The sequence below is a fragment of the Lutjanus erythropterus genome, chromosome 20 (assembly GCF_056507025.1).
Source record: "Lutjanus erythropterus isolate fLutEry1 chromosome 20, fLutEry1.hap2, whole genome shotgun sequence".
Classification (NCBI taxonomy): Eukaryota; Metazoa; Chordata; class Actinopteri; order Lutjaniformes; family Lutjanidae; genus Lutjanus; species Lutjanus erythropterus.
This window is the reverse complement of record NC_139336.1, coordinates 28070896-28097405: the sequence shown is the minus strand read 5'-3', so window position 1 is coordinate 28097405 and position 26510 is coordinate 28070896. Positions and strand designations below refer to the sequence as shown.

The 26510-nt window shown below is 39.2% G+C and overlaps 1 protein-coding gene across 1 annotated transcript in view; it reads right to left on the bottom strand.

Moving 5' to 3' along the window:
- hcn1 (hyperpolarization activated cyclic nucleotide-gated potassium channel 1) overlaps positions 1 to 26510 on the bottom strand; it is a 100723-nt gene that overhangs the window by 35181 nt on the left and 39032 nt on the right. Inside the window, exons 3-4 of the mRNA XM_084745879.1 lie at positions 22180 to 22341; positions 6763 to 6981 (exon numbers count right to left, since the gene is read on the bottom strand). Of these exons, the coding sequence (XP_084602005.1) occupies positions 6763 to 6981; positions 22180 to 22341 (381 nt within the window). The remainder of the gene's footprint in view (positions 1 to 6762; positions 6982 to 22179; positions 22342 to 26510) is intronic.

The following is a 26510-nucleotide window of genomic DNA, read 5'->3' as shown; positions in this document are numbered from 1 at the left end:
GCTACACATACAAATGGCTAACATTAGCTACACAGACCAACTAATAACATAAGGTACAGAGACCGGCTGCTAATGTTATCTACACAGACCAACCGCTAACATTAGCTACACAGACAACTGCTAATATTAGCTACACAGACCAGCCGCTAATGTTAGCTACACAGACCAACTAATTATTAATTATTATCATTAATCTAAACATGCATTTGTGCTTAACAAAGGAATGAATATCTGAACAATTAATGAGTCTACAACAAACGTAAAACACTATATTAGTCTCAACAATTTTACCATATGTAGTATTGAGGTAATCCAAAAGTAACAGAAAGTAAGATTACTTTAATATTGTGATACTGGGATTAGGTTACAGCCCACATTTTTAACAGGTAATTAGGAACTGTACTGGAATACATTTTTAAAGTCACCTCATTCATCTCTCTGTTGGTGCCTCTCAGTGTTTCTCTCTCCAGACTCAGTCCTACAGCCACACTGGGATGAACCATGTGGTACAAAATGAGCCCACGTCTGTTCTTGCCAGTGGCGCTGTCGGCCAGGCATTCCTGCTGATATAATACAGCCTGAGGGACACTTTGTTATCTGTAAATAAATAACATCCCATGGAAATACTGTGGGACGTGGTAAATCCTAATTAAATATTAATCGTTTTAATGCTGTTTGCAAAAAATTGGTATGTGCTGTTGGTGAATGTGCTCTAAGATGAGAAGGACAACTTAAAGAGGGAAGATTCTGAAAAAAGGTTTCTGCTCTTTGCATGTGTTCAAATGGATCGTTCAGAAATGGACCGAAATTACACCTATTTGTGTCATTTAGAGGAGGAAACAATCAAATGTTTTTGTCTCTCTGGCTCAGACAATACCCATTTTGTATTTTTACAAAGCTGTTGAAAAAACTAAAATAAAATGTTTTCAAAAATGAGAAGTTAATGGCGATCAATAGTGGTGCAATTTTATGAATCACTTGGAAAAACAAAATGCAATAAACTGCTTCTTTTTCTGGTAACACTTTAGTTGAAGGAGTGTTCTTAAGACTGACAGGACACCGTCATAATCATGACTTAACAGCTGCAATAAACATGAAGGAGTCTTATATCATTTTTGACACAAAGTTGACATTGTTTGAGATGTCTTGACATGAACCAAGACAGCATAACTGTTTATTAACATGACATAGCTGACCTAATGAAAGAATTAAAGCTAAAACTAAGCTGTATCTCCTGTCGTCAAACTGGCCTTATAACATTTATTGACATCTTTATGAAAAATTCAAATTGTACTATTGTTGTTGTGGTCAAAGACATGACACAATTATAACCATCCACATATGACAGTTTAATGTTACATGTTAATTAGGCCTGCTGTGGCAGTTTTTATAACAGGTTAATGTCAAGTGTCATAACAAAGCATCTAAAACAATGGCATTAAAAAAGATGTAAGTGAGTGCAAAATCCAATATGGCTGGCTTCATATAGTAACTCATGTTTTTGGCAGGAAATCTTTCCTAATTTTGAAAACGTTATGATAAGAATAACAATTACATTGTAGCTAATATTTCAATATGAACATTTTAAATTACTTTATATTTTATTCGTTATTCTACAATAAAATCATGTTGAAAATGTGTGTTTTAAAATTGATACAGCCGGTATATAAGGTCATTTATCTATTGATCATTCTTCTACATTTTACCCACCACAATCACAAATTAAGTGTTAAAAAATCTAATTAAAGATTGAAATATCATCTTAAGATGAATTTAGAGTGGGAATTGAAACGCCAAATTTCCAAAAAGCAGTGAACAAAACAACATTTTTGTTGTGATGAACAAATTTTCAGAAATGTTCCATGTGTCAAATATGATACAAACAAAATATCATAGATAAATATCATAAATGATATAGAATTTTTGGGTTTTTTTGGTACTTATTTGATGTGTCAGGCTTTAGAGGGTTGGGTTACATTACAGTCTAAGCCCTGTATATGAAATAAGACACAGCTTTAATGTGACGTACAGCTCTTCAGCTGCCGGATGACACACAGCTGTATGCAGGCTTACAGTGATTCAGCACCAGGGCATCACAGCAGGCATGTCTTGAGACCATGCATGCTTTACACCGTCATTTCCTTCCACCCCCCTCCTCTCCTCCTTTATATCTCTCTCTGAGTCTGTTTCCTTCAATCTTTTTGCATGATCTCTTTAATCATGTTGCACTTTTTTTCTTTTTCTCCAATTCAAAACACACGAGATCATGAAAAAGATGTTAAGAAAAGTTACTTAAGGATATGATTTTTGCTTCTTTTTTTTTTAAGTAGAACCTATTGACGAGAATGATTACTTGCATCACCACCCTCTGCCCTTAGCTAACCTCCAACCTCACACCCACATCCATCCATGTTTGCAACCCCCCAGCTGCGACAGCGATAGATGTAATGACTAGAGGCTGAGCACCCTGAACCCGTCCCTGCTGCTCCTCGGCCCGCTCCGCTGATATGCACAGCCATGCAGCAAATCAGCCCGAGCTGAATCTGGCTGCACACTGGGGCTCTGTTACCATGAGCATGGCATTCACAGCCTCAAAGCTGTCAGTTCGATGCCTGGAGGGATGTTGAAAGGCTAAAGTGGGATGTAGATTAAGCAGATTTGCTGTGAAGCAGATGTACATCACATACTGAGCAGGACACATGTCACTAATTCAAACTTCCAACGGCTGGCCTGTTTGCTGCGGGCGACCTGCTGTCATTAATTTTAGGTGGAACATGCTGTGACATCTTTGTGTCGGGCTGTTTATGATCAATCATAACATTATGCTTTAAAATGTGATAAATTCAAGCTCATGAGGAAGTCCAAGCCGCTGATGGCATTGATTTTTTTGGACTACGTCTTCCACTCTCTGTCCCACCACATCTGCAACCTCTTGTAATGATACTTGAGGGCATTTATGTTTTCTGATCTTTTATGAGTTCTGTATCAGTCCACACCTGAATTAAAGTGACATATTTTATATATATTTAATACAGACCAACTGATAAACTGTACAACTAACCCAAACAGTGAACGCAATAACTGCAGGAAGTTTGTGGAAAATTTGTGGTTTTCCTGACTTTTTAGGAACTTTCTGTACAATTTTCTGGCCGTATTATGTGTTTTTTTTGTTTGTTTGTTTTCTTCTCCTTGATGCTCGGTCATTGCTGTATTAGAGTTCTTTGGTTGCATTTTGAGCGTGACGTTTCTCTTTGGGTTGTGAAATAAACAAGACATTTGTGGACGTCACCTTGGGCTTTCAGAAATAGTGAACAACATTTTTCGCCATTTTGTGACGTTTTATGAACCAAGCAACTGATCAATTAATCGCTAAAATAATCAACAGGTTAATCGATAATGAAAAAAACAGTGCCCTGATATCATTTTGGACAATAATCTTTATTCTTAAACTATAAAATATTCTTTCTCTATTACACGTCTTTGTCACAAGTGTGAAAAACTTTTAAGGGATCTTTGCAAGCGTGTATCTAGATTCTGCATAATTATTTTTTACTGTCTAGTTGCAGCTATATTTTAGTGTGAGAATGATTTCTTTCTCTTTGTCTTGAGCTGTAGGTGGCTCTGTCCCATAATGATACTGTATCTGTATTCTGCAAAGGCCTTAAAGTGAAGCAAAAACACACTGTGTTCCTAATTTTAAGTGCCATGTGTAACAACACTGCAACACTGCGCCAAAAACATGGAGGACCTGTTTCTCTGGATTGCATTGACCATGGAAGCGGCTGGCAAGGTCAGCCCATCGTTTCACAATGAGTTGATAACAGCTAAATGCTTTTATATGCAAGGTGTAAATTAATGATCTGGTATTTTAGCATGTCCTCCTGTTAAAGTGGCAGTCAAGGTGACTCTGCCGATGCTCTGATAAGAATTATGGCAACAGCCTCCAGTGGGATAATTTATGTGGACTTTGTGGATCAGTCCAGTTCTGCTTTAGTGCCTGTGGGCGTCTACAGAAGGGCCGCAGCCAACAATCACTTTTTATCATTATTTAATTTGCTTTAGAGGTCTTTAGTCGAGTCTTTTAGAAGATTTGATGCTTTTCTTCTTTTCATCTAGTTAACTTATTATTTTAATGAAGGGTATTTTTCAGTGTTTTCTGACATTTTCAAACAAAATTAGTAACTGAAAAAATAATCAGCAGGTTAACCATCAAAGAAAATAATTGCACGCTTAATTTGCTGATCCTCTTGATTTATCGTTTGGTATTTTAAATGTCACAGAAAAAAAACCCTAAAAAGCTGTAAAATATTCAGTTTATAATCACATAAGACAGAAAAACAGCAAAGTCCATTGATAGACTGAATCTTGTGCATGTATAATGACAATAAAAGTCATTCAAATTTGAGATTCTGTATGATTTACAAACTAATTATTAACCATTAACAAAGTGTTATCTCTATTTGATGATGTTTTAAGGATTACATTTCATTTGGTAATCACTAATCAATATCTAACACACACTTGTGGTATGAAAAATGTTATAATGTGTGCAACAGTTTACTAATTTAAACAGAATGTCATTCTGATCTTATCAGCTATACATTATTTTTTATTACCCTGACTAATGATAAATAACATAAATAATAGCATTACTAATAATTAGTCAGCATGATTAATGATCATTTAATTGTTTGTTAACAGTGAAAAAACTTAATTAGAGATTAGATAACCATTTTTTGCTATGATTGCTATCAGCATTTGAGTATCCTAGCTATGGTTGTGTGAGCCCGACCACAAATAACCAACATTTAACCAGACGACAATCGATGCAACACAACAGATAAACATCAGCTGTTGCCATCGGTGAAAGTCTTATTTGCTGATGAGCTGATAGTTGCCAACAAGGCAAATACAGGATACCGATGTTCAGCTGATAAACCAGTGTATCCCTACAAGTTTTATTTGAAAAATCTATATACATGGTAGGCGAATCTGATCTTACATCATCTGTTACCTCACAAGTTAAAGGTCAGGTCTTCATTTCAATCATAAATGGATCAAACATACCATAGAGGAATTATAATCCCAGGCTCTACAATGGTGTATCTACATGGAATTCTGCAGCATAAGCGCCGAAAAAGTTTCTGGAGTCAAACTCGGGTTCTTGCGTGCGAGCACAGAGCGCATCAGTCATGGCCGTGTGTTCTGGGAATTGCCCAGGCCCCTCAGCGGAATCACAGATGGTGGCTCGGCTGAAACGCTGGATAATCACCCCTCCACGCAAAAAAAAAAAAAAGGAAAAAAATGATGTAACAGGCACTGAAATGAAAGGGAAGAATAAAATGTGTTCACTGGCAGCGTACAGACAATGCGGTGGCTGGTCATGTCATAGACCTCCTCACCCCATTGGCCTTGTACGATCTGCTTGGGAGGAGAAAATCCTCTTTCCTAGTCATCGCCCCGGATATTGTGATCCGTGAGAGCTCAACCCATTGGTCCACAGGGCCACTGAGAGAAGACCTAATTTATTTAAGTCTATCTGCAATGAGAAGGATTTTATGCAGTCGGAAAGAGCAAAACCCTCAGATTAATACTTTAAGACCATCCCTGCGGTAATTAGCGTTACTTACCTTTAAACAACAAAACATTAAAGGTTTACACTTCATACCATGCAGCCCCCTTCTTTAAAAAGTTAAGATGGTTCAGGTTTTAGAAGTAGGGTTGTATGAGGTATTTATTGATAATCGGTGAATTAACTACAGTTGATGCCGGTCAACGCATCCCCAGTTTGAAGAAGCAGAGAGAAGCATCCATATTTGCAAACCCCCTGCAGCTCGAAACTCCGATGCCAGTCTACCCCTGCCTTGATTTGTTAGTTTGTTTGTGCAGATTCACTAAAGTCACACAATAATACAAACAAAAAAACAGATCGAGGCAGTGGTAGACCAGCATCCTCTGTGTTTTCCTCGGTAAAATGACCGATTTCGCCTATGGAGTTTGGTGGATTTGGCGAGAGCAATATTTGGTTTGTGTCATGACAGTTTCCCGACGGAAAAGGCTGTCTGACAGCAAAGTAAAGAAGTGAAAATATTCTAAATCTAGTGTACACTTAAGCTGATATTGATTTGTTTGAGGCAGACCTTTTTTAAGTGGCTAAAATACGTTTTTGCTGCTGACCCTGTCCATAGCGGTCCACCTAAAAAAAATAATATCAGTTTAAGTATAAACTATATTCAGAATATCTTCACAGCTTTACTTTGTCTTCATAAAACCCTTTTTTGATGGTAAATCCCATTTATATAAGACAAATATTGCTATTTCCAAACCAACCAAACTCCATAGGCAAAATTAATTATTTTATCTCACAGAACATAGGAGTTGCTGGTCTATCACTGCTTCAGTTTACTATTTTTCTGTGTTATTGTGTGACTTCTGTGTTAGTTTGGATTCACCAAAGCTGCACAATAACACAAACAAACTGCTTGATCAAGCAGCAGTAGACCAGCAACTGCTGTGTTCTGCAAGATAAAATTGCTTATTTCATCTGTGGAGTTTGGTTTGTTTGGCGAGAATGATACTTGGAAAGAAGAGGCTGTCAGCAAGGTAAACCTGGAGGACCACCATCTACTGTAGGTAATACACTGACTATATATCTCATACAATCCCACATTCAATCATCCAAACTATCCCTTTAACTGAAATAACAATTTTCTTTATAATCCACAGGTATTTAATATTACAATGTGTGTCATTGGTTCTTACCTTCTCTTGGTATTGCCTGCGCGAGGAGTCCAGTGATTGGATTAGAGCTGTAGCGTGGCCCACAAACATGGCGTAGCACGTGGCGCCTACAATCATACTGAGCATGGTGATCCACAGGTCAGACATGCTGACAGGCGCCCGGGCACCATACCCGATGCACAGCATGTGGCTCATGGCTTTGAAGAGGGCATAGGAGTACTGCTTACCCCAGGAAACGTTCTGTGAGGAGGGGGAGACAGAGAGGGAGACAGAGAAGGGGTGGGGGGGAGTTACTGCGAGGCGAGGCAGGCAGGCAGGGAGGGAGGGCTCTCCTCCAGCAGGCAGAATGGAAAGACAGGCTTTCCTTTGATGGATCACTGAACCTCCACCAAACATCGTGCCAACACATTCTTCATGCCTCACAGCGTAATGCCCTCACTGAGCGGCTGAACTTTCTACCTGTCTCTTTCTCTCCCTCCTCGTTCACTCAGTCTTCACCGTCTCTGCCTGGACCTCCCTGGCCTCATCCATTTTCCCATTTGCCAAGGGGTGGAAAACAGTTCATGTTTGCAAGCGCTCAAAAAACAAAAAACCCCAAAAAAACAGACTTGCATTGTTTACAGACATCTGAGGTTTCCCTTCAAGCTCAGGGCATCCTTCACAGCGAGGGGTGGCCTGGCCTGTCTCTCAGGTTTGATTTTTGTTGTAATGGGATTCAGTACTTTGGAGGCACGGGGACAGAAACACAGAGCTGACGGTCATGTAACATATCAGCTTCCATAGTCATGAGCGACTCCTTTGAACAGCTCTTTGAGAGTCGCCCCTTTTATCGCTCACAGCGTGTGTTCGCCTCACAAAGTGACGTCGTTTCGTGTGCTTTTACCTACACAATAAGATCTCGAGCTGGGTTCATGAGGCCCCTATTATCCAATAATGTGTCCAGCTGGGTTCATGAGAAGCCATTTCACTCACTGTCATCTCGTCATTACTAAGTTTTTTTTTGTAAAGAACTTGATCGGCCTCTGCTAACTGAGACGCAGCCAAGCAGAAGTGTCATTCTGCCACTAAAGATCAGCTTCTATAACCCCCCTGGTCTGTCATTAGTTCTTGAGACTGAGGTTTTAAAAGGCATGGATGGATTATGACAAGATGGACCTCTGGCATAGCGTGTCACAGGCCTCCCCCACCAACTTTGGTGGTGAAGTGACCACAAAGTTTAAGAGTTTTATGATTTCTTTAAGCAGATTTAGAGGACCAACACTGCATTGGTGATAATCTTTAACTGCATAAGTGATGAGGGAATAAACAGTCCCTGTGATGCCATGAATTTCTTTCTTTTAACAAACTCAAACTGAATGTTTTAGGGCTCAGTATGCTTAAGGCAAATTGCCTGTTGGTTCATTGAACAATGCATGAAAGCCATCTATTTCTCTAACTTTCAAATACGATAATCAAACTACTTCTGTCATTTTTTGATTGTATAAACCAGTCAAACACTACAAATGCCTTCCAGTAGAAACTGCTGGTTGCATCGTTATTGCCAAAGAGGTTATATTTGTGGTTCTGTTTGTTTGTTTGCTTGTCTGCAGGATTATGAAAAGAAGCTAACCTGAATTTCATGAGGCAATAGGCATTATCTGGACAACACAACGCAGAAACTAGATCAAGCATACCTCGGCTTTAGGGCAACTCTTTCAGATTTTTAAAGAACTTGCTTTTAGCTACACAATAAATCTTATTAACAGTGACTTCCCCCACTCTTACTCTTATTTACGACCCTTAACCCCTTTGGTACCAGGACCGACACCCGTTAGAGACAATTCATAATCCATTCACGGTATTCACAGTCCACCCAAACCCTGGAACCCAAGACCTGACCCAGTGGCCCATACGAGTTTGGATCCACGTTTTATGAAGCCAGTCAAGCCCGCATCAGTTCCTTTTCTGTTACCACGAGGCCAGTGTGTGTTTAACATGAGGTTTAATACCTGAGCAGACCCTGCTGTGATCAGACAGCGCTGATCATGATGTGAGGGGTTCAGAGAGCAGAGGTCAGACTCGTCTTGAAGAGCACAAATTATAGCAAATTAGCAATGCTAATGTTAGTAGCCGTGGCAACGATTAAGCAATCATTTTGATAGCTCAAAAGGCAAAAACTTGAAATTATCTTTATTATACTAGAGGCAACAAATCTGCAAAGCAGACCGATTCTAAATGAGTGGACTTTTACACGTTTCAATCAGCAAGAGAGAGAAATCAGAAAACTGTCCACAACCCAAATATATTTAGTAGAGGAGTAAAAATACAGAAAAAGATGCATTTGAGAAGCTGAAATCAGAGAATTTGGACATTTTTGTCTGAAAATTACTCAAAACAAGTAAATGATTATCAAAATAATTTGCACTTAATTTAATAGTTGACAACTAATCAATTTATCAAGCAATCATTGTTGCTCTACTAATATTACATTAGGTAAGACACACTCAAGTTTTGTTTTGACAATTTGTAACTTACCTGTGAAACTGGTGCAGATTGGGTGAGTGTCTAACTGGCCTTGGTTCTGCTTGGGTCCTGCTCCCAGCTTCCAGTACATTTAGTAATTTCTGGGAGTGTTTTTTGGTAAGGACTCAAATGTTTTGACCCAGGATCAAGGCCCTGTACTATAGCAGGCTGAAAAATTTCCACCTTTTTAGTTGCATTCCAGATTTATTTTTTTCCCCACATTTTGTTGGTCTCAGCCTCAGGAGAAGTCTTGGATGGATTCAGAGCAGGATTTAGACTCCTCATTAATACAGTACACGTCAAATGTGTGCCTTTTGCCCGGAGACATGCAAAATCTCTAGTGAGCAGGCGAACAGGCCCATCGAGGCTACATCTGTGAAACCCAGTATGTTCCTATCTGGAGGCAAATGTGACAGCTCTCTGGTACAGGCCTTGAAGCCACGGCCAAGTTGCTGACTCCTCCAATAGCTTCACGTCCTGTGAACAAGAAGTGCTGAACAGGCACTCCATACAGACACCTATCTCACCCCAAACAGAACAGCTAATGAAAGAAATCTGAAAGCTCCAGAAAACATAGTTAATCTCTGTCTTTAGTTCCAGATGCCACACTGTAAAGCCCCTTTTACACTGCAAAAAGCCTGTGCCCACAGACATCTGGCTTTTCCTTTGCTTTTTTTCTTTCTTTGTAAATTTTAAACACTCATCTTATGAAACAGCAAAATCAGGAAAAGTTGTGTTTTCTTCACCACTAACCTAGTACAGTAAAATAAAGCAGATATCTGAAAGTACAAACAGCGACACAGGAGAGAAACTAAACTTTACACCACAGAGATTCAGTTTGATGCTACAAAAGTACTGAGAACTGAACCCAGTGAGAATTTTAAAAACCTTTTTTTTCCTCTGCTTTCCAACACAGACATAAGTTGAGACTCAGCTTGCCAGAGCATGTCAGAAAAAAAAAACATGGCTAGTGTTAAAAAAAAGCAAACAACATTAATCATAATATCACATCACATTACTTGTAGAATCGCAGTCCTTAAGAATAGCGAAACATATCAAATCAGGAGTGAGTGTATTGTCCCAGCCCTACTAATTTTGGTGTAAAAATGGTATAATATAGCATCCCATCATGTCCACACACTGGTGTCTCCTTTTGTCAAACCAGTCTCCAATCCCCACTCCCGATCATCAGCTGGGATTTAGTAATTGAGTAAATTTACAGCTAATCATTTGCCCTGGTTGACTTGCCAGTTCTCATCTCCATGCTGATTAGCTGTTTCTTCCAGAGAATGATTAGAAAATTTGTGGTAATTACACATGCCAGCTTTAATAACAAATAGAGTCCAGTTTGTTTGTCTTGGCAGTTTAGATTTTTGTTTTTTTCCTCCAAAGAGTTTAGCCAAGAAAATTCTGCCTTCAAGTGCCAGACATTTTTTTTTACACATTATACACTGCAAAATGAAATGTTTGTAGCTACTGTATGGGCAGAAATATGTGGTATTTTACTGTGGCATACACTGAATAATCTATTTACCCACACAAGAACAAAGCCACCCAACCATGTAACAGCAACAAATGCCACTGCGAGGTCATGGGCCTGTGGTGTCCTTTCACATGTGTACATGCATGTGTGGTCGAGACGGTCAGCGGCTGCAACACGGCGAGATGTTTGTGTTTACATGTTCGTATGAGTGGAGAAGGAACGAGAAGATTTTTTTTTTCCAGATGAAAATGGATACACTGAGCTGACTCACTGCACCTTTCTGTATTTGTCCTTGCTTGGTGCACAGATGAAGAGATCCTACAGGGAATGTCTGCACGGCATGAGCGTGTCACATAATCCTATTGTAGTATGGGTTATATAGGGCTTCGGATCTGACGTCGCATCTCATTGTATTCTATGTCTTATTTCTGATGTTTGTGCACAGAAGTTGACGCAGGCGCTATTTTGGGGCACATTTGTCGAGGATGTTATCATCCTCTGCTGTAACTTGGCCGCCTAGAAGTTCTCTAACAGCAGTTTGAAGAATGAATGTTTGAGAAAAACATCTAATTAACCATTTTTTTGAGTAATATTGGGATTATGATTTAAACTGAGTGTTGTTTTTCATGACTTAATCTTGTTTGTATATAACTAGAAACAGATAAAATAAGGCAGTTGCTTATAGATGAGGTCCTCCCAGGGTTCCTCTTTGAAGCAAGTCATTCAGAGAAAAAAATGGAAATGAGGGGGAAAAATGTGTTTTGTATTTTATAAATTATCAGTGATTAATTGATTGTTAGCATTTTCAACTACTGGTTAAGGAAACTGTACAAAATTTGCAACCCTACTTTGGAGAGGTGATGGTCACATCAACAGTTAAAAGTAACAGTAAGTAATACTCTGAGTAGTTTTTGTGACAAATACTTTGTACTTTTACTTAAGTATATTTCGAGCACCAGTACTTTTCCTTGTAACTGAGTAATATTTTAGCAGTATTTGTAATTGAGTACAGATTTTCAATACTATTTCCACCACTGCCATCTTTACTGTTACCTTTGATTGTCTAGTTGTATTTAATATATTGTGCAGAACTGCAGGGAATGCAGTGAAAAACTTCCTGTGGTTTTCTGGGCCTCCTGCCAAACTTATGTTCCCACCACTTTCCAAAGCAAACCTGCAACCTTTGATTTGTGGTACACTAACACGAGTCAGTTATATTAAATTTGTTTTGTAATCATGACATTCAAAAGTAGGTTTATAGTTATTGATTGCAGCTGCATAGACAGACATTTATGATAATACTGAAAAACGTGCTGATATCTGACTGGTGAAACCTTACAGAGAGATACTGTCGACAGGTCTGCTGCTTATATAAGACATTTAGTTAGCAGCACTTATGTAGGTTATTATTAAATCATGGCTTTGATCCTGTCATAGGTGTGGTTCCTAATTCAACAGGTGAGACATCAGTGATGTTTTGTCCAGATATAAACTGATATAAACTGTTTAATTAGTTGAAACATAAGTATTGTCTACACACTGTAGCTTTTCCTTAAGCAGGCTGGTTTTATGTGATTTGCAGCAGATATTTTTTAGAGGATAATGAGTCAGATTTACTTGTTCAACATGCAGCTGCATTAGTCAAAATAACAGCATCGCTGAAGGTTTCGTGTTTGGAGTAATGCAACAGGTTATGTTTCAACCTAAGACCCATAAAACATGGGGGAAAAGGGAATGGAAAGAAATGTTTTTTAATCAGTTTTAACCGACAGTGAGAGTGAGAAACCCTTGTTAGCAAAGAACACAGCAGCACTAACATCTGTTATATTACAGGTTTCATTTGTTTAGTTTGTAGTTTTCCTGCTATAACAGTAATTGACTCAGAGGGGGTTTGATTATGGTTGTAGCAGCCAATCTTACGCTTACTAAATACTGTTTTCTGTCCATTTACAGTAGTAATCAGGACAGACGTAAACATGTATTTTCCTCCAGTCTGTTGAAAGCGTTAAAGAACAGCAGAAACCTCCCAGACTGACAGAATTATTTAACTGTTGTTTCGTGCCATATAGCCTCTGTGTCCTTTGGGAAGAGTGAGTCATCGCAGTATTAACACATTTTCTTCAGAAAAAAAATGCAGTTTCTACTGTTTTCCCATTCTCTCCAATCCCCTTGATTTTAATAAATGTGGCTAACACAGCAGATGTATTCAGTTCCTCCAGAGTTCTAAATATAATTAAGCTCTGGATGCTGCAAAACAAGCGACATCAGATCCTGCATATTCATCTTTCTGCAGCTCTGCCTTTTGTTTATTAGTCGAACAGTCACAGACTTCATTATCACATGCATTAATACTAATCTCACCCCACGCCATTGTCTCAAAGTATTCAAATCAACAACTAAGAAGTTTCTATAATAAGGCTGAGCCAAGTGTTTGTACGTTCAACAACTTGCATTTCAATTAATTAGTCATAACATCGTGCCTCCAACACAAGATGTTACTGGTTATGTGACCGGGAAGGCAATCGATGATTCACCGTCGTCCCGGCGTCAAGTGTGACCCAGAGGCGTTGGTTGCTGTTGATACTGACGAACAAGTATGAGACTAACAGGATGAAATGCAAGGCTGCAAAGGACACGATTTGACCCCTGTGCTCATAGGGCAAATAACAAAAATCAGTGATTTATCATCCGCACTCCCACGGATACACACTGATTCACTACAGCATTATGTATTAGTAAAACTTGAAGAAATGTTTGTCTTTTGAACGCACTTTGGTGCCAAACTGCATCATATTTTTTGTCTCACAAGCATTTTGTACCTTCATTTCCATGTTTCATTCCAGGAGCCATTTTCAAAAAGAAAGAGCAAAACATCCGCATTAACTGATGCTTTTAATTACTCAATCATATAACTCTCTAAAACCCGGCAATCTGTCCCATGCATGGGGGGGAAAAAAATGTGCTGCTGCACAATATTCATTTTTCAATTACATAATCAAACTACAAGCTGTTCTCGCTGGGAGTGCACAGAAGGCACAACAGTCTTTGGACACATGAGCGAGGAAGTGAAGGGGTCTGCAGGGCCGCACCAGCACCAAACTGTAAGCTGGCAGGAGAAGCACTCGCGGTGTCTCACTGTGAAGGTTGTGGTTCTGTTTGTCTCGTAAGTTTCTGATGAAGGAGGCTTCCTGCACAAGATTTCTACAATTCTCTCCTGGTTATTTTTTGTAGTTTCTTTGGTTGTTTTGTTTTTTTGCATTGGCAGTGGAAATAAGTCTTTGACTTCATCGTGTCCCTGACAATGTCTTGCTTTCAGGATTGTCAGTTGGGTTGCAACTAAATATTAGGAAGTATTATTAAGGAAGTAACAATATATCGAATATTGCGATATGGCAATAAAAATAAATGTCTTAATCCCGTACTGGACTGTCATGATATCTACTGTGATGTTACACAGTTAATTATTTTATTTCCTTATTTTTATTTGATTATATAAAAGGACTGCTGCATTTTTGTTTGCACATGCTAATGGTCGTGGCTGGTTTCTTTCATATTCTTTTTGGTTTAGAAGCACTTTAAGCTAAAAGGAAAAATAAATATTACATGAACAAAAAAAATCTGAACACATCAGATTTATTATTCATTATTTAAGGACATTTAATTGAGTTATTATTATGATGTTTTTAATTATGATTTTTTACTCATTATGGTACCTTGAGGTTTTGGTATTGATACATCCCTGTGATTAAAACCTAATATCATTGTTTATTCTGTCAGCTATATTCTCAGTTAATTTCTTGGTCTATAAAATGTTCTAAGTGTTGTTTTTACTGACCAACAGTCCAAAATCCAAAGATTTTCAGTTTACAGTCACATGAAACAAAGAAAAACAACACGATGACACATCTAGCTTGAATTATATGTTTGACATTGTTGCTCAAAACTTCAATTAATTATGAAAATAGTTAAATTTCTCTCTCCTGTAATCAATTTATCAGCTGATCATTCCAGCTCTAGTTGTTGGTGTGGGTTAGGTGATGTAGTATTAGTTATTCTATGATTTGTGATCTTACTTCCTTATATTTTCTTTATTGTTACTTAATTTTGTCACTAGTCACGGCCCTTTCTTTCTGCTTTCTCTGAGGGGTGATACGTCTCCAACAAGCATGACATTCTGCAGAGCGAGGTGACTTTTCTTTTTCTTTTTGGTGTCCAATCATGTGCAATCACGTATGCAGCAGCCACTTTCACTGATGAGCACTACCTCAATCAGAAAAGGTTCAACTAAGCCAGGAAGCAACGTGTTTCCCGTTGGTAACCGAGAAGCTGCCTGCACACCTCAAAAATTCAAATCAAAACTGTTTTAGCAGAATACAGTGCTTTCGAATGTCTTAACCAGCCGTGTTTGACATTTGGAGAATTCTGATGGAAGTACGCCAGCATTTCTGAATAAACAAGACCCCCCTAGACGAGTGTCTCTCCTAATGCTGTCCCCTAAAAACTGTCATCAGTTAACAGGATCCTGAGTAAATGCTATTTTAGCTGCAAACTTAACAAACGAGTCTCAAAATGACGACAAACCACAAAACTAACTGTGATTGAAGCAGAGAGAGGTGATAGAACACATGTTACGATTTACAATTTCCGATGTCTGATTCCAATTTTCATTCTTTCTTAGAGCTATAATTGACAGATTGGATGTTCATAATAGAACATTTACTGTCAAACAATATACACATTTTCTCCAAAAGCGCTTCAGATTACAGCTGGGATAATGTACAAGAGGGAAGAACACGATTTTGTGAGATTTCTTTGAGTCTTATGGGACATGATTTCACGTGATCTCATGTGGAAGAGACTGACACGTTGCAACAGTTTGCTGTAGTAAACCTTTGCAGTGACAACAGAAGCAGAAGTGAAATGAGCCTGAATGAGAAAATGTTTGAGCAGATGCATCAACACAGGTTGTTTATTCTTCATCCAGAACAGGAGGTGAGATTTTAACTGTCAGTCTGTGAACAGCAGTCTGCTGCTGGCTAACATTAGCACAAAGGGCTGGAAAGTTTATGGCTGTTCGGCGACACCGTCAGCTGCTCCGTCTCTTTGTAGACTGTCTTGTCTAAATCCTGCTTGTGGAATCTATCACTAACTGCGACTTCATGCTAGCACGTGTCTGAGTGTGTGCAGCTGTGATCAGCGCTGTTGTGGCTGTACCGTTATGGTCAGTGTGTCTGCTGCATGCATGGCGTGACCATGGTGCAGAGCACGTGTGTGAATATGACCAACGCAGAATCAGATATGCGACGCTGACCGGCCGGTCACCAGTCACGAAGAAAACCGTCTGGTTCTGGACTCTGGTTGGCCGATCAGTGCATCCCTAATGATGATAGTCAGTAAAGTTGACAAAACCAATTTTGAATTTTTAAAAATGTTTTCAATTAACAACCTGCAGATACAGAAAAAGACTTTGAACGCTGCTGCGCTTAGCCAAATTTCAGGCCAGACAATAGAGACCGATTGAGTTTTTTATAGCTTTGGTACTTTTGATAATATGAAATGAATTACTTTTAAACAAGTGGTATTGAAAAAGCATTGATACTTTTGACAGCCTTACTCTGAGGCAGACAGTGGTACAACCTTCTCTATAACTGCTGTCCGCTGTAATTAACTCTTCGGCTGACAGCGCTGCAGGAGCCTGACATGAAAAATGCTCTGTGGTTGCTGGGATTTTTTTTTAACCAAACAATGATCGAGACGCAAATCTGAGGTTTTCACATCACAGATGATGAAGAAAGGCATTAAAATGTGTGGTGGGCTGATATAGGAGTTAAGTGTGGTGGTGAACTGAGGAAAAAAAAAACCTGGACTCGGGTAAATAACACACATTTCAACCATTCTCTGCACCAAATAATTCACCAGGAGAGCCACAAAAACAAGCTGTTCGCATCAGGGTAAAAGCAATCTTGCATTTTCATCTTGTTGAGAGAGAGAGAGGAAAGAAAGTTTGATTAATTCATAAACTCTGGACTGAGCGCGGCTGTGAAATGACTCATTCAGGGGTTGGAGTAGAAAGAGATGGGAGAATTGTGGGTGGTCCAGGGATAAAAGAGGCCAGAGAGGGTGGTTATGCATGGGTTGCCTGGGCCTTTCTTCTTTTTGTTGTCCACCTACAGTATCTGTCTGTCCGCCTGCCCCCATGACCTCTCTGAGACATGAATCCTCAGCTGCCTGCCTCTTAAAACCAGCTGGGACAAGAGCAGCAGGCGCACAGAACGCATATGTTCCTGCATGCTCCCGAACACATATCTTCACACCGAGCACGCAGACAAAAGCGACACCCCGTCACCCCTCTCGGCCGATCCAACGCAGCGACAGCGGCGCTATCTCATCTGGTGATTAAGTAAATGCAGCCTCTAAAGAGTAAGAAGCTACTCTCAGGCCATTAGTCAAGAAGATAACAGTCCTACACCCTGTACTGCACCACTCAGCAGTATCTGCAGTCCTCGTTGGCCCCACTCTTCTTCTCACAGCTGGAGACACAAAGTACCGAACCGACCACAGGAAAAAAAAAAAAAAAAACATGACGCAATCTGAATTTGAAGCAGTCACTCCTGAGCAAACGCGGCAGAGAGACACGACCTCTGAAGACAACGTTCACCTGACAGTCCCTCTCCTGACGGGCCTCGAAGATCACATTATGTATTTATACCTGCAGTAAATAGACGGGGCGATATCTTATCTGGATTTTTTTAGCTGATGAACGCTAATGCATTGTGATGGTGTGAGAGGAGGAATCCCACGTGTGGGGCAGGGCTTTTCACTTTGGATTTGCCGGTCCGCAGTCAGCGCGTAGGCCTCCCGCTCCTGCGAGGATCCACAGGGAAGAGATTCCACAAATTGCTCATTCTACCACATCACAGTCGGTAACACTATGTTCGCTGCTCACGAGCTGACATCCTACAGCACCAATCACATATATTAAGATTTCACCTCCAATATGTCTTAATTACAGGGCTGCAACCAAGCATTACTTACTTGTTACGTTATTGATTAATTGTGCATCTTGAGAAAAGATGGTTCTGCATACTTGCGTCTGATGCGAGTGTTCAGTCATCACAAAAACTGAGCGGAAATCAATACAGAAAGCAATCTGAAAAATTAAAGTGTGTCAGGATTAAATTAAAATGTTACCATTATTTTAGATCACTGTCTGCTTTCTGTGCAACAAAATGTGAACTACATTTCCCATGTGCACTTGCATTAAAAGCACGGATGTTTTATATCTTATTTTATTATTCTCAGCATTGAGATTCCATGTGGTCAAGTATTTGCCTTCCTTTCCAAAGTTTTGATGTCTGAGAAACTGCTGAGATCCGAAAGCATCGTTGTGCCTTTTAGAGTCGTGCACAGACAAACTCTGTGAGGTTCTATATATAGGTGGGCGTACTCGTGTGCAGACAAGCGGCTGCAGTCAGAACATGTCACTGGAAACCTTATATCTATCTGTGAAGAGCCGGGAGACGTCTCTGTAATGTTGTTTTTACAGAGTGAATGCAAATTACTCCACAGTTTCATCTTCCCGAGGAGAGAGAATTTAGATTAATCGTCCGTTATAACTCACCTATAATCTTTCAGGAGGTATCCTGCAGTGTATTAGCTTTTTGTTTCAGAGGCCCAGTTATGGCCGTAGATTTCCTGCTGCACAAAGGGGCTGCCAAATTATCCTCTTAATAAGTCCCACTTCGTATTGATTTGCATGTAAGAAGGGGAATATATCTGATTCATTCTGAGCAAGAGGAGCAGCACATGTCTATAATTAAGCTTAGTGTGAAATATGACTCCAAAGTTAATAAAAACTGCAGTGTTGCAGTAAATGAAGGAGCTGTTTGCCCAGTTTTGTGTACATAACCATTAGCAAGGATGAATTTTGACAGTTTTGTGGAAAATTATATCACTGCAAATTAATTTTGGTGCAAACAGACATGGATAATGTCTGTTTGGGTGAATAACACATGCTAGTTGATATTGGGCTCACTTGGGCATCTCGTTGCCTCAATGTACAAAATAAGAGCCGGGGCGCAGGGCTGTGATGTTGACGAAAGCCGACATTTGCACCCCAAGTCCGATGCCTCTGAGGAGTCAGCATGCATGTGGAGTACAGAAATGTTTGTCGGGGGAGAGGGAGATGAGAAGGCAGGAGAGTTCCTCAGGCGATCATTTACAATCAGCGCTGCCCAGGAGGCCCGCGCACACTTCTGCACGATCGAGTCGCTCGGAGAGGAGCAGCCGTGGTCCGTTTGACCCCCACTCAGAGAGGGAGAGGGCGGGGGAAAGACAGAAAAAGACAGCAGTGGAAGAAAGTGCACACAAGTGCTGATTCAATATATTGCGATTTTTTAGTATTGCGATTCGATGTTATGATTTCTTAGCATTTTTATTTGCTTTTTAAGCACGTCAGTCGGTCTTTGAGTTCAGTTTCAGCAGCATCATCACTATACTGCATATAAAAGTAGCAAATAAAATACGTTTTTAAATAAACTGCTACACTGAGCTGCCTGTATTGGCTGTACTTTTAAACCTAATGGGAATTTATAGTTTGACTTTTGACCCTCCGAGGTTGCTGTAGCTCGTCAGTGAGGAGTGTTGAAGCCACAGTGGCAGACTGAGTTTGTAATGTGGCGTCTATTAGTTTGTTTCCACACAGCAGAAAAGAATATACAGTGTGCCTGAAAGTCTGAGCGCACATGTTGTTTTATGTTAAGTAAAATGGACCTGTTAAGAAAATATTACCACGATCACAATGCTTATTTGTTGTTAGCGTGGTTATGGTATTTCCTCTTATGTGTTAGCACTGAGCTAACACACTAAGTGCTAGTTATTTATATATTTATGAAACTGATCCATCAAAAATTGATTCAGGAGCTTTAAGAAAAAAAATAATCACAATACTGACAAGAATCTTTTTTTTTTTTTCCTCTCACCACTACAAACCAAATTTAGTATGGAAATCTGTTTAGTTTATCATGAGTTAAAAACAAAACAAAACAAACAAAACAAAGCAAGTAAACAACACAAAAAGTCCAAAAAAAAGTTTAGAGAAAGTGTGATATATATTAATACCACACAAGATGTGTTAGCATCAAGCTAATGGACTAAGAACTCTTTATTTATTTATTCATAATATCAATTCAGGAATCGAAAAAAAAAAAAAAAAAAGAATGACAATACTTCTTCCCATCCCTTCAAACTAACCAGTTCTCAGCATGGAAACCAGTTTAGTTTGTGAAGAAACCAAGTATGAGCAAAAAATGTTGAATAAATAATAAACCAAAAAAAAAAGTTTAGAAAAAGGGTGATTTGTAATGCTATAAATACTACAAAACTAGACATCCAAGGATAACAGTTTTTAACTTTCCTACTTTCCCATAATACAAAAAACATAAACTGCAGCACATTACTGATACAGAACCAGCAGTATCGTCTCATCTTTGGTTATAAAAACTGCCTCTTTAAACTTTCCTTCTTTGTAGGTTGGCAGACTGCAGAGCAATAATCTACCTGCAACAATGTCCCCGATGAAATGATGAAATGTGGCTGCAATTCTTATTTATAGACAGACTCCTGCTCCAAATGAATCTGTTACTATATCAAAACAAAACACCAAGAGAGAACAAGACCAAGCCTGTCTCCACAATTCAACTGTCCAGCTGTTCAGCTTCTTTATTTTAGGCTGTTTATTTATCTGTTAGTGGTTCCTGCTTTTTATCTCCGCTCTCTGCTACAATGCTCCTGTAATAATGAGAAATACGAAATTATTCAATCGTCTGTCCGATTATGCTGCAGTCCTGTGCAGAGCAGCCGCCCCATCGTTTGTACCTGCAAGACGCATTTTAGTGCTTTCACTGGCATCAAACACAATCAGCCCCCGATGTGCAAACATCCCATTATCACACTGTGGAAGAAATAAAAAGTGTGTGTTTTAATTAAAGTCCGCTGCAGAGTGTGTTTCCTGCATCGTTGGTGACAGCGCTGTCAGCCGAAGCGGCGTTCACACTGGACGGCGGGAGAGAGGAAGCGCTAGCAGAGTCTGTTCGCCACCGTGGCTGCAAGCAGCAGAGTGACGAGAAAAAAAAGGGTGGACCGTTTTTTTTTTTTTTTTTTTGTAAAACTAAAAGTCATTTTGTTTTCCTGTGTGTGTGTGTTCTGTGTACAACGGTGCAGCAGAAAGAACGGTGCTACAACATGAGGCTTGAAGCAGGGAGCTGTGAGCTTTGAATGATCAACGTTTAGTCAGGAGCAGCGATGAAAACGGCGTTGATGAGAAAGGTTTATAAACTACAGGCGTCTTTTTCTGGTCACATGATGCAGGAATACACCTGCACACAGAGAGGTAATCTGCTTCATCTGCATAGATTTCTTTCATTTTTCCTGGTTTAATTATCTGCTTTAATATGTGCAGATCTAAAACAACTGACAGACAGTTTTTCATCATTTTCTCCAAATATTTCACCATAATTCAAACTCAGGCCAAACTGTGATTGTTGTTAAAAATGATCAAACTTCGCCGCTCCTCTTCTTCTCTTCTCTTAACCCCTCCACCGCAATGAACTTTTCTACAACTGTAGCTACATAAAGTACTCCTATAAAGCATAAATATAAATTGACCGTTCGTTAAACCCTTCCTCTGAGCTGTTCGCAAGGCTCAGCAAACTCAGGCATGGCAAGCGTGTCAAGATTTGGATTTCTTTGTATGCTGAAGTTTTAAGAATTTTGAGTTTGGAGTTTGCCTTTCCAAAACCATAAACACAACAGTAAAAGTATGAGGAAAGCTTAAATGATTGCCTATAGCTTAGGTCTGTTCACAACCACTGTGTACTATTTCTCAGCTTCATGGAAGCTGGTCCTGGTTGCTACCATTTTTTAGGGTAACGTTAGCATCTCTGTCCGGCTCTTTATTGGATTTGGGCGACTACTGCACACGGTTGCTACCCCAGCCAATGTTACCTGGGAAAACATTATGTTTGCTAAACACAGTGGTTTGTCTTTATCATAAAATCTTCTTTCTCTTGCAATATTATATTTTAATACAGACGCTACAGCTTACTGTAACTCAACATAAAGCATAAAGCATTTTACTGAGGTTTATGTTCCATATTCTAAGACAAATAATCCTCCGTTACAGCAGCTGTTACGAGTTAAGATTTGAAATAGTCATTATTTTCCATCATTTCCATTATTTTCCATTATTTTCCATTATTTTACTGTTAACTTAAAAACCAAGTGGGCAGATAGAAATCTTGACAGACGGAGCAATAGAGGCTAATGAGAGGTTTAGTGAACGGTCAATTGGAAAAGCTGTGTTCAGTGGCACTGACACTTACTGTATATACAGTTTATATTTGCACAATTCATGCCAAAATAACAAACAAAAGAGAAAAGTGTGTAATACTTACAACCATACCGTTTAGGGACACCCAGCAGTCAGGGGGAAAGTCTTGTAGGAGAGGCACCAGATACTGGAGACAGCCATCCCAGTGACACAGAAGCAGCATCATCCCTATCAAATTAAATATTCTTACCACTGCACTGGCCAGGTCATAGGTCATATGGAAAATCTGCCAACGAGAAGGAGAGACACAGAGAGACCTCACTTAGACCTTTTCAGTATCACATTTGTTGTGTGGAAATATATCGTGATACAACTTAGACAGTCAGACACAGACGGGGGTTTGGATTTAGATGATGGACTGGGTGGCACCAACAAAGAATAATTTAATCTAAGATTAGTTCTAACCATAGTTTAGCAAATCTAGGTTCAGACTGAAAATTAAGCAGAGCTCTGTTGCACAATTAAAATAATCTTGGTTTAGTGAATCCAAGGTTAGTGATCAAGTGGCTAACTTCCTGCTCCATATTACTTAGCAAAATGTTGCATTGTTCGCTTACTACTTAAAAAATAAACAAAATGTTGCTTTGTTTGCTAAGCACACTAAAAAGTAAATAAAACATTACATTGTTTGCTAGCTAGCTAAACAGAAAATGAACTATTGCATCGTTTGCTAGCTCACTAAAAATTAACCATAACATTACATTTGCTAGCTTGCTAAAAAGTAAACAAAATGTTATATTGTTTGCTAAATAGCTAAATAGAAAATGAAATATTGTTTGCTAGCACACTAAAAAGTAACCAAAACATGATATTGTGTCCTAGCTTACTAAAGAGTAAACAACAGGTTACGTTGTTTGCTTGATAGCTAAATAGAAAGTGTAACACTGTATTGTTTGATCGATAGCTAATTTTTTTTTTAAACTGCATTATATTATTTGCTAGCTAGCTAAAAATTTTGTTTGCCTTGTTAGCCTATAGGAATATAGGTGGCTTAAAACTTAGTCCTTGCTGGTGCAACCCGGCCTTAGTGTCTCTGAAACATCACATGCATTGGTATTTCAGAGATACAAAACAGTTTTTCAAAAAAGAAAGATTAAAAAGGTACTTAAAACGTTCACAAAAGTACAAAGTCACCTTTGAAGTGGAGGGCATGGTGTGCCTGTTTGGCCACCAGAGAATTCAGTTGCCGCCGGTGTGTGTGTGTGTGTGAGCCTGTGTATGTGTGTATCTCACAGATGTTGAGCTGCATAATTCAACATGGCTGCTTTCCAAAACAAACTGACCACCAGTGGAGGAAATCCACATACAGCAGAGAGCAGGTAATGCAGAGCAGGTGAGGTGAATGAAATACTGAATGATGAAGAGCTCTGGAATAATCAGCCCGTACGTGTGCCTGAACACCCTGAGCTGGGGCAAGTGTTACTGCCGGTGTGGCTATTTAATCAGAGCAGGATGTTTCAGAACAGAGAGCCATCAGCAGGGTGAGTAAGCATGTCTGCAGTGTGAGGCGGTTTCATTTACACGGGATCTGGGCGAGGAGAATTGACTCACGCCCGGTTGGCTGTGGCACTAATTCAGACTTTCTCATTAGTGTGAGAAACCCATTACTCCTTTCCAGGTTAGTTATTCCATAATCGCCTGCACACTGAGGCTCAATTTCTCCTTCTAAAAAAAGTTAAATATGGGAATAAAAATGGGTGGTTTCTGATTGGTGGGATTTGCATAATAAACCTGCCCCCATTTGCCAATTTGTTGAATGAAATATTTCAGGTAATTAGTGTCTATTTTTAAGTTGATGGGTTTCCATTTTCTACCAACTGCCCATTCTACTTATCGTAAGTGTAATGATGATTTAATTGGGCCTCACAAGGTTAAAAAAAAAAGTGAGAAATTGTTAACTTTTTGTTTCAGCAAAGTTTTTCTACACTATCGATAAAAGCCTAAATAAAGTTCAAAATTGTAAATGATGCAAATAAAAAAAGCGTAGAAGTTGAAGTCACACAATAATATGGATGTACATTCAATCATGATCTCTTGAAATATTGTATTTGAATAACTTACTACTCAAAATGTTACGCTGTAAAAATAAACTACTTGTTTTAATTTTAAAAAGTTAGTGTACAAGCTGTCTTAAAATAATGATTCAAAACAAATCAACTTTTTTAGTCAAATGAACTTCATATGAAATTAAATGCACTTGAGAAAACATGTTTTCATTATTGTGAAAACAAGCAAAAAATTAGGTATCTTAAAGTTATTAATGAAAAACAGCAAGTTATCTCATATATTGTCTTCAAGCTAAGAAAAAGGAAGTCCTCGGGAGAGTTTGAACTCTCAAACAATGCATGCTGGGAATTCTTCTAATATGCTGATCATGTTTCTTTAGAAATTTAATTTAGTGACTTGATTGAAGTCTGTACTTTACTTTCATTCAACTCATCATTTCAAGTCCAAAAAAGAACTTGTGTTTATAAGTTCTAAAAGTAAATACTAGAAATTTTAAGTTTAATTAACTTGAATAAACAAAAATGGTGTATATTTTTATCATTCATTCATTCATTCTGTTGCTTTGCATCTTTTCCCTGTGTGGGATTGTCTTCTTTTGGCGTATTTCCAGTACAACAAGGGTCAGCAAGGCTGTTGGGAAGAAGTTGAGTGCAACACCATCAAAGAGGTTAGGATGGTTTATAAGGTGCTGCCTCCACGTAGAGACGGTGATGTTTTTGATTGGCTCTCTCGTTTGAACTTGCTCCGCCTTTCTTCTGCCAATTAAATCAGTGCACATCACTCTAGACGACTCTGTCATGGTCGGACAAGAACGACCTGTCAGTGCTGGAAATTATGAAATCAGAGAAAGGCTCTAATTATTGAATTACTTTAGAACATCAGAGAGAAAAGTTATCAAAAGTAATCAAATGCAATACATTAGAAGTAATGAAAAATACTTACATTACTGATTAACAGTAATACTAATAGTCTGTAACCTTCACATTTCAAAACCTTCCCAACTCTGTTTGTTACATTGAATGTTTCTATTTTCTAATAGCATCTTTTACTCTGTTTAACTCCAGGTCCACTCTTTATTTTGATGTTGTTTGCCTTTTATTCTTCCCTCCTGTTCTATTTTTGCTTTTTTCTGGCATGTATACTTTAGAATTTGGAAAAGCTCTCACCACTTTTGACAAAATTGCAAACACTACTTACTTCCTCTTCTCACAGATTGCAATCACCCCAGAAAAAGAGCCTGAGCACAGACTTCTGGCATAATTCTGCACCAGTTTTGTCTTGTGTTGGCAAAAAAACAAATCTGCTGTTAAACACCCCCTCCCCGTAAAAAACCCCAGGTGTTTAAAAAAGCTCTTTGAATCCACGTCTCTCCACCCCGGCCTATTGTGACTGTCCTGTAACCTTTCTGCACAAAGGACAGTGTCCACACACAGAACAGAACAGATGAGAGAACAAGAGGCTGAGCTGATGCTCAGATCCCTCTATGGTTCAACTCATCCACAGGGAGATACAGTGCACTGCCCTGACAGGCTAAAATTAGCCACTAGCTTACAGGACGGCTGTCTCAATGCACCCAGTATCTCTTCTTCTGCTGCCTACATCTTTATTCTTAATTTAGCAGAAGTCTCTCTCCTGCTCTCTGTGTGTCTAGTTTGATGACATAATGGGAGAGAACAACAGAGCGAGGCAAAAACACAGACAAACAGAGATAAAGGTACTAATAAAGGTACACATTAGTGGTATTGCAACCAGACAGGAAAGCAGAAAGTCGCACTTTGGCCCCTCTTTGAATTTTAAATGACTCACACCAGGCAGAAATAGAAGAGGTTCAACTGCTTGTCTGCACTTCCCTCTTTCAACTAATGCATAACTGAAAAAAAAAAAAACCACAACAGAAGAGAGAGTCTGGGCGCTTTTGGCTTTTGAAAGTGATGAGGTGACGCATGTGAAGGTTGCAGAGAGGTTTTACAAATTCCCAGGGAGCGTTTCACTTTGCTGGGAAGCCTCTGCGACCTCTGGGTCACGCTGAGTCACCGAGGGCCAGAGAGGAAAGATGTAGAAACTCATTAACACAATGTGGGATTTGTTTGGGTTTGTATTTCAGGGGCACCGGCGTTGAAAAGTCTGCTTACGGCAGCTGGCAGCCACGAGGTAGTGGTCTATTAATAGAGTTCTTAATAATAGAAGCTCCAGGTGTAGATCACTGGGCAGGTCACAGGATTATACAGTATAACCTTCACTGTGATGTAGTTCGGATATATGAGGGTGGATTTTAACTATTTGAAACAGTGCTGCTGAAATATACTGAAGCCCTGAGAGGCAACTGGGAGAAAGAAATGTGGAGAGCCGTATTTTAAATCTGATCTAAAATCTTCTCTATCCTGTGTT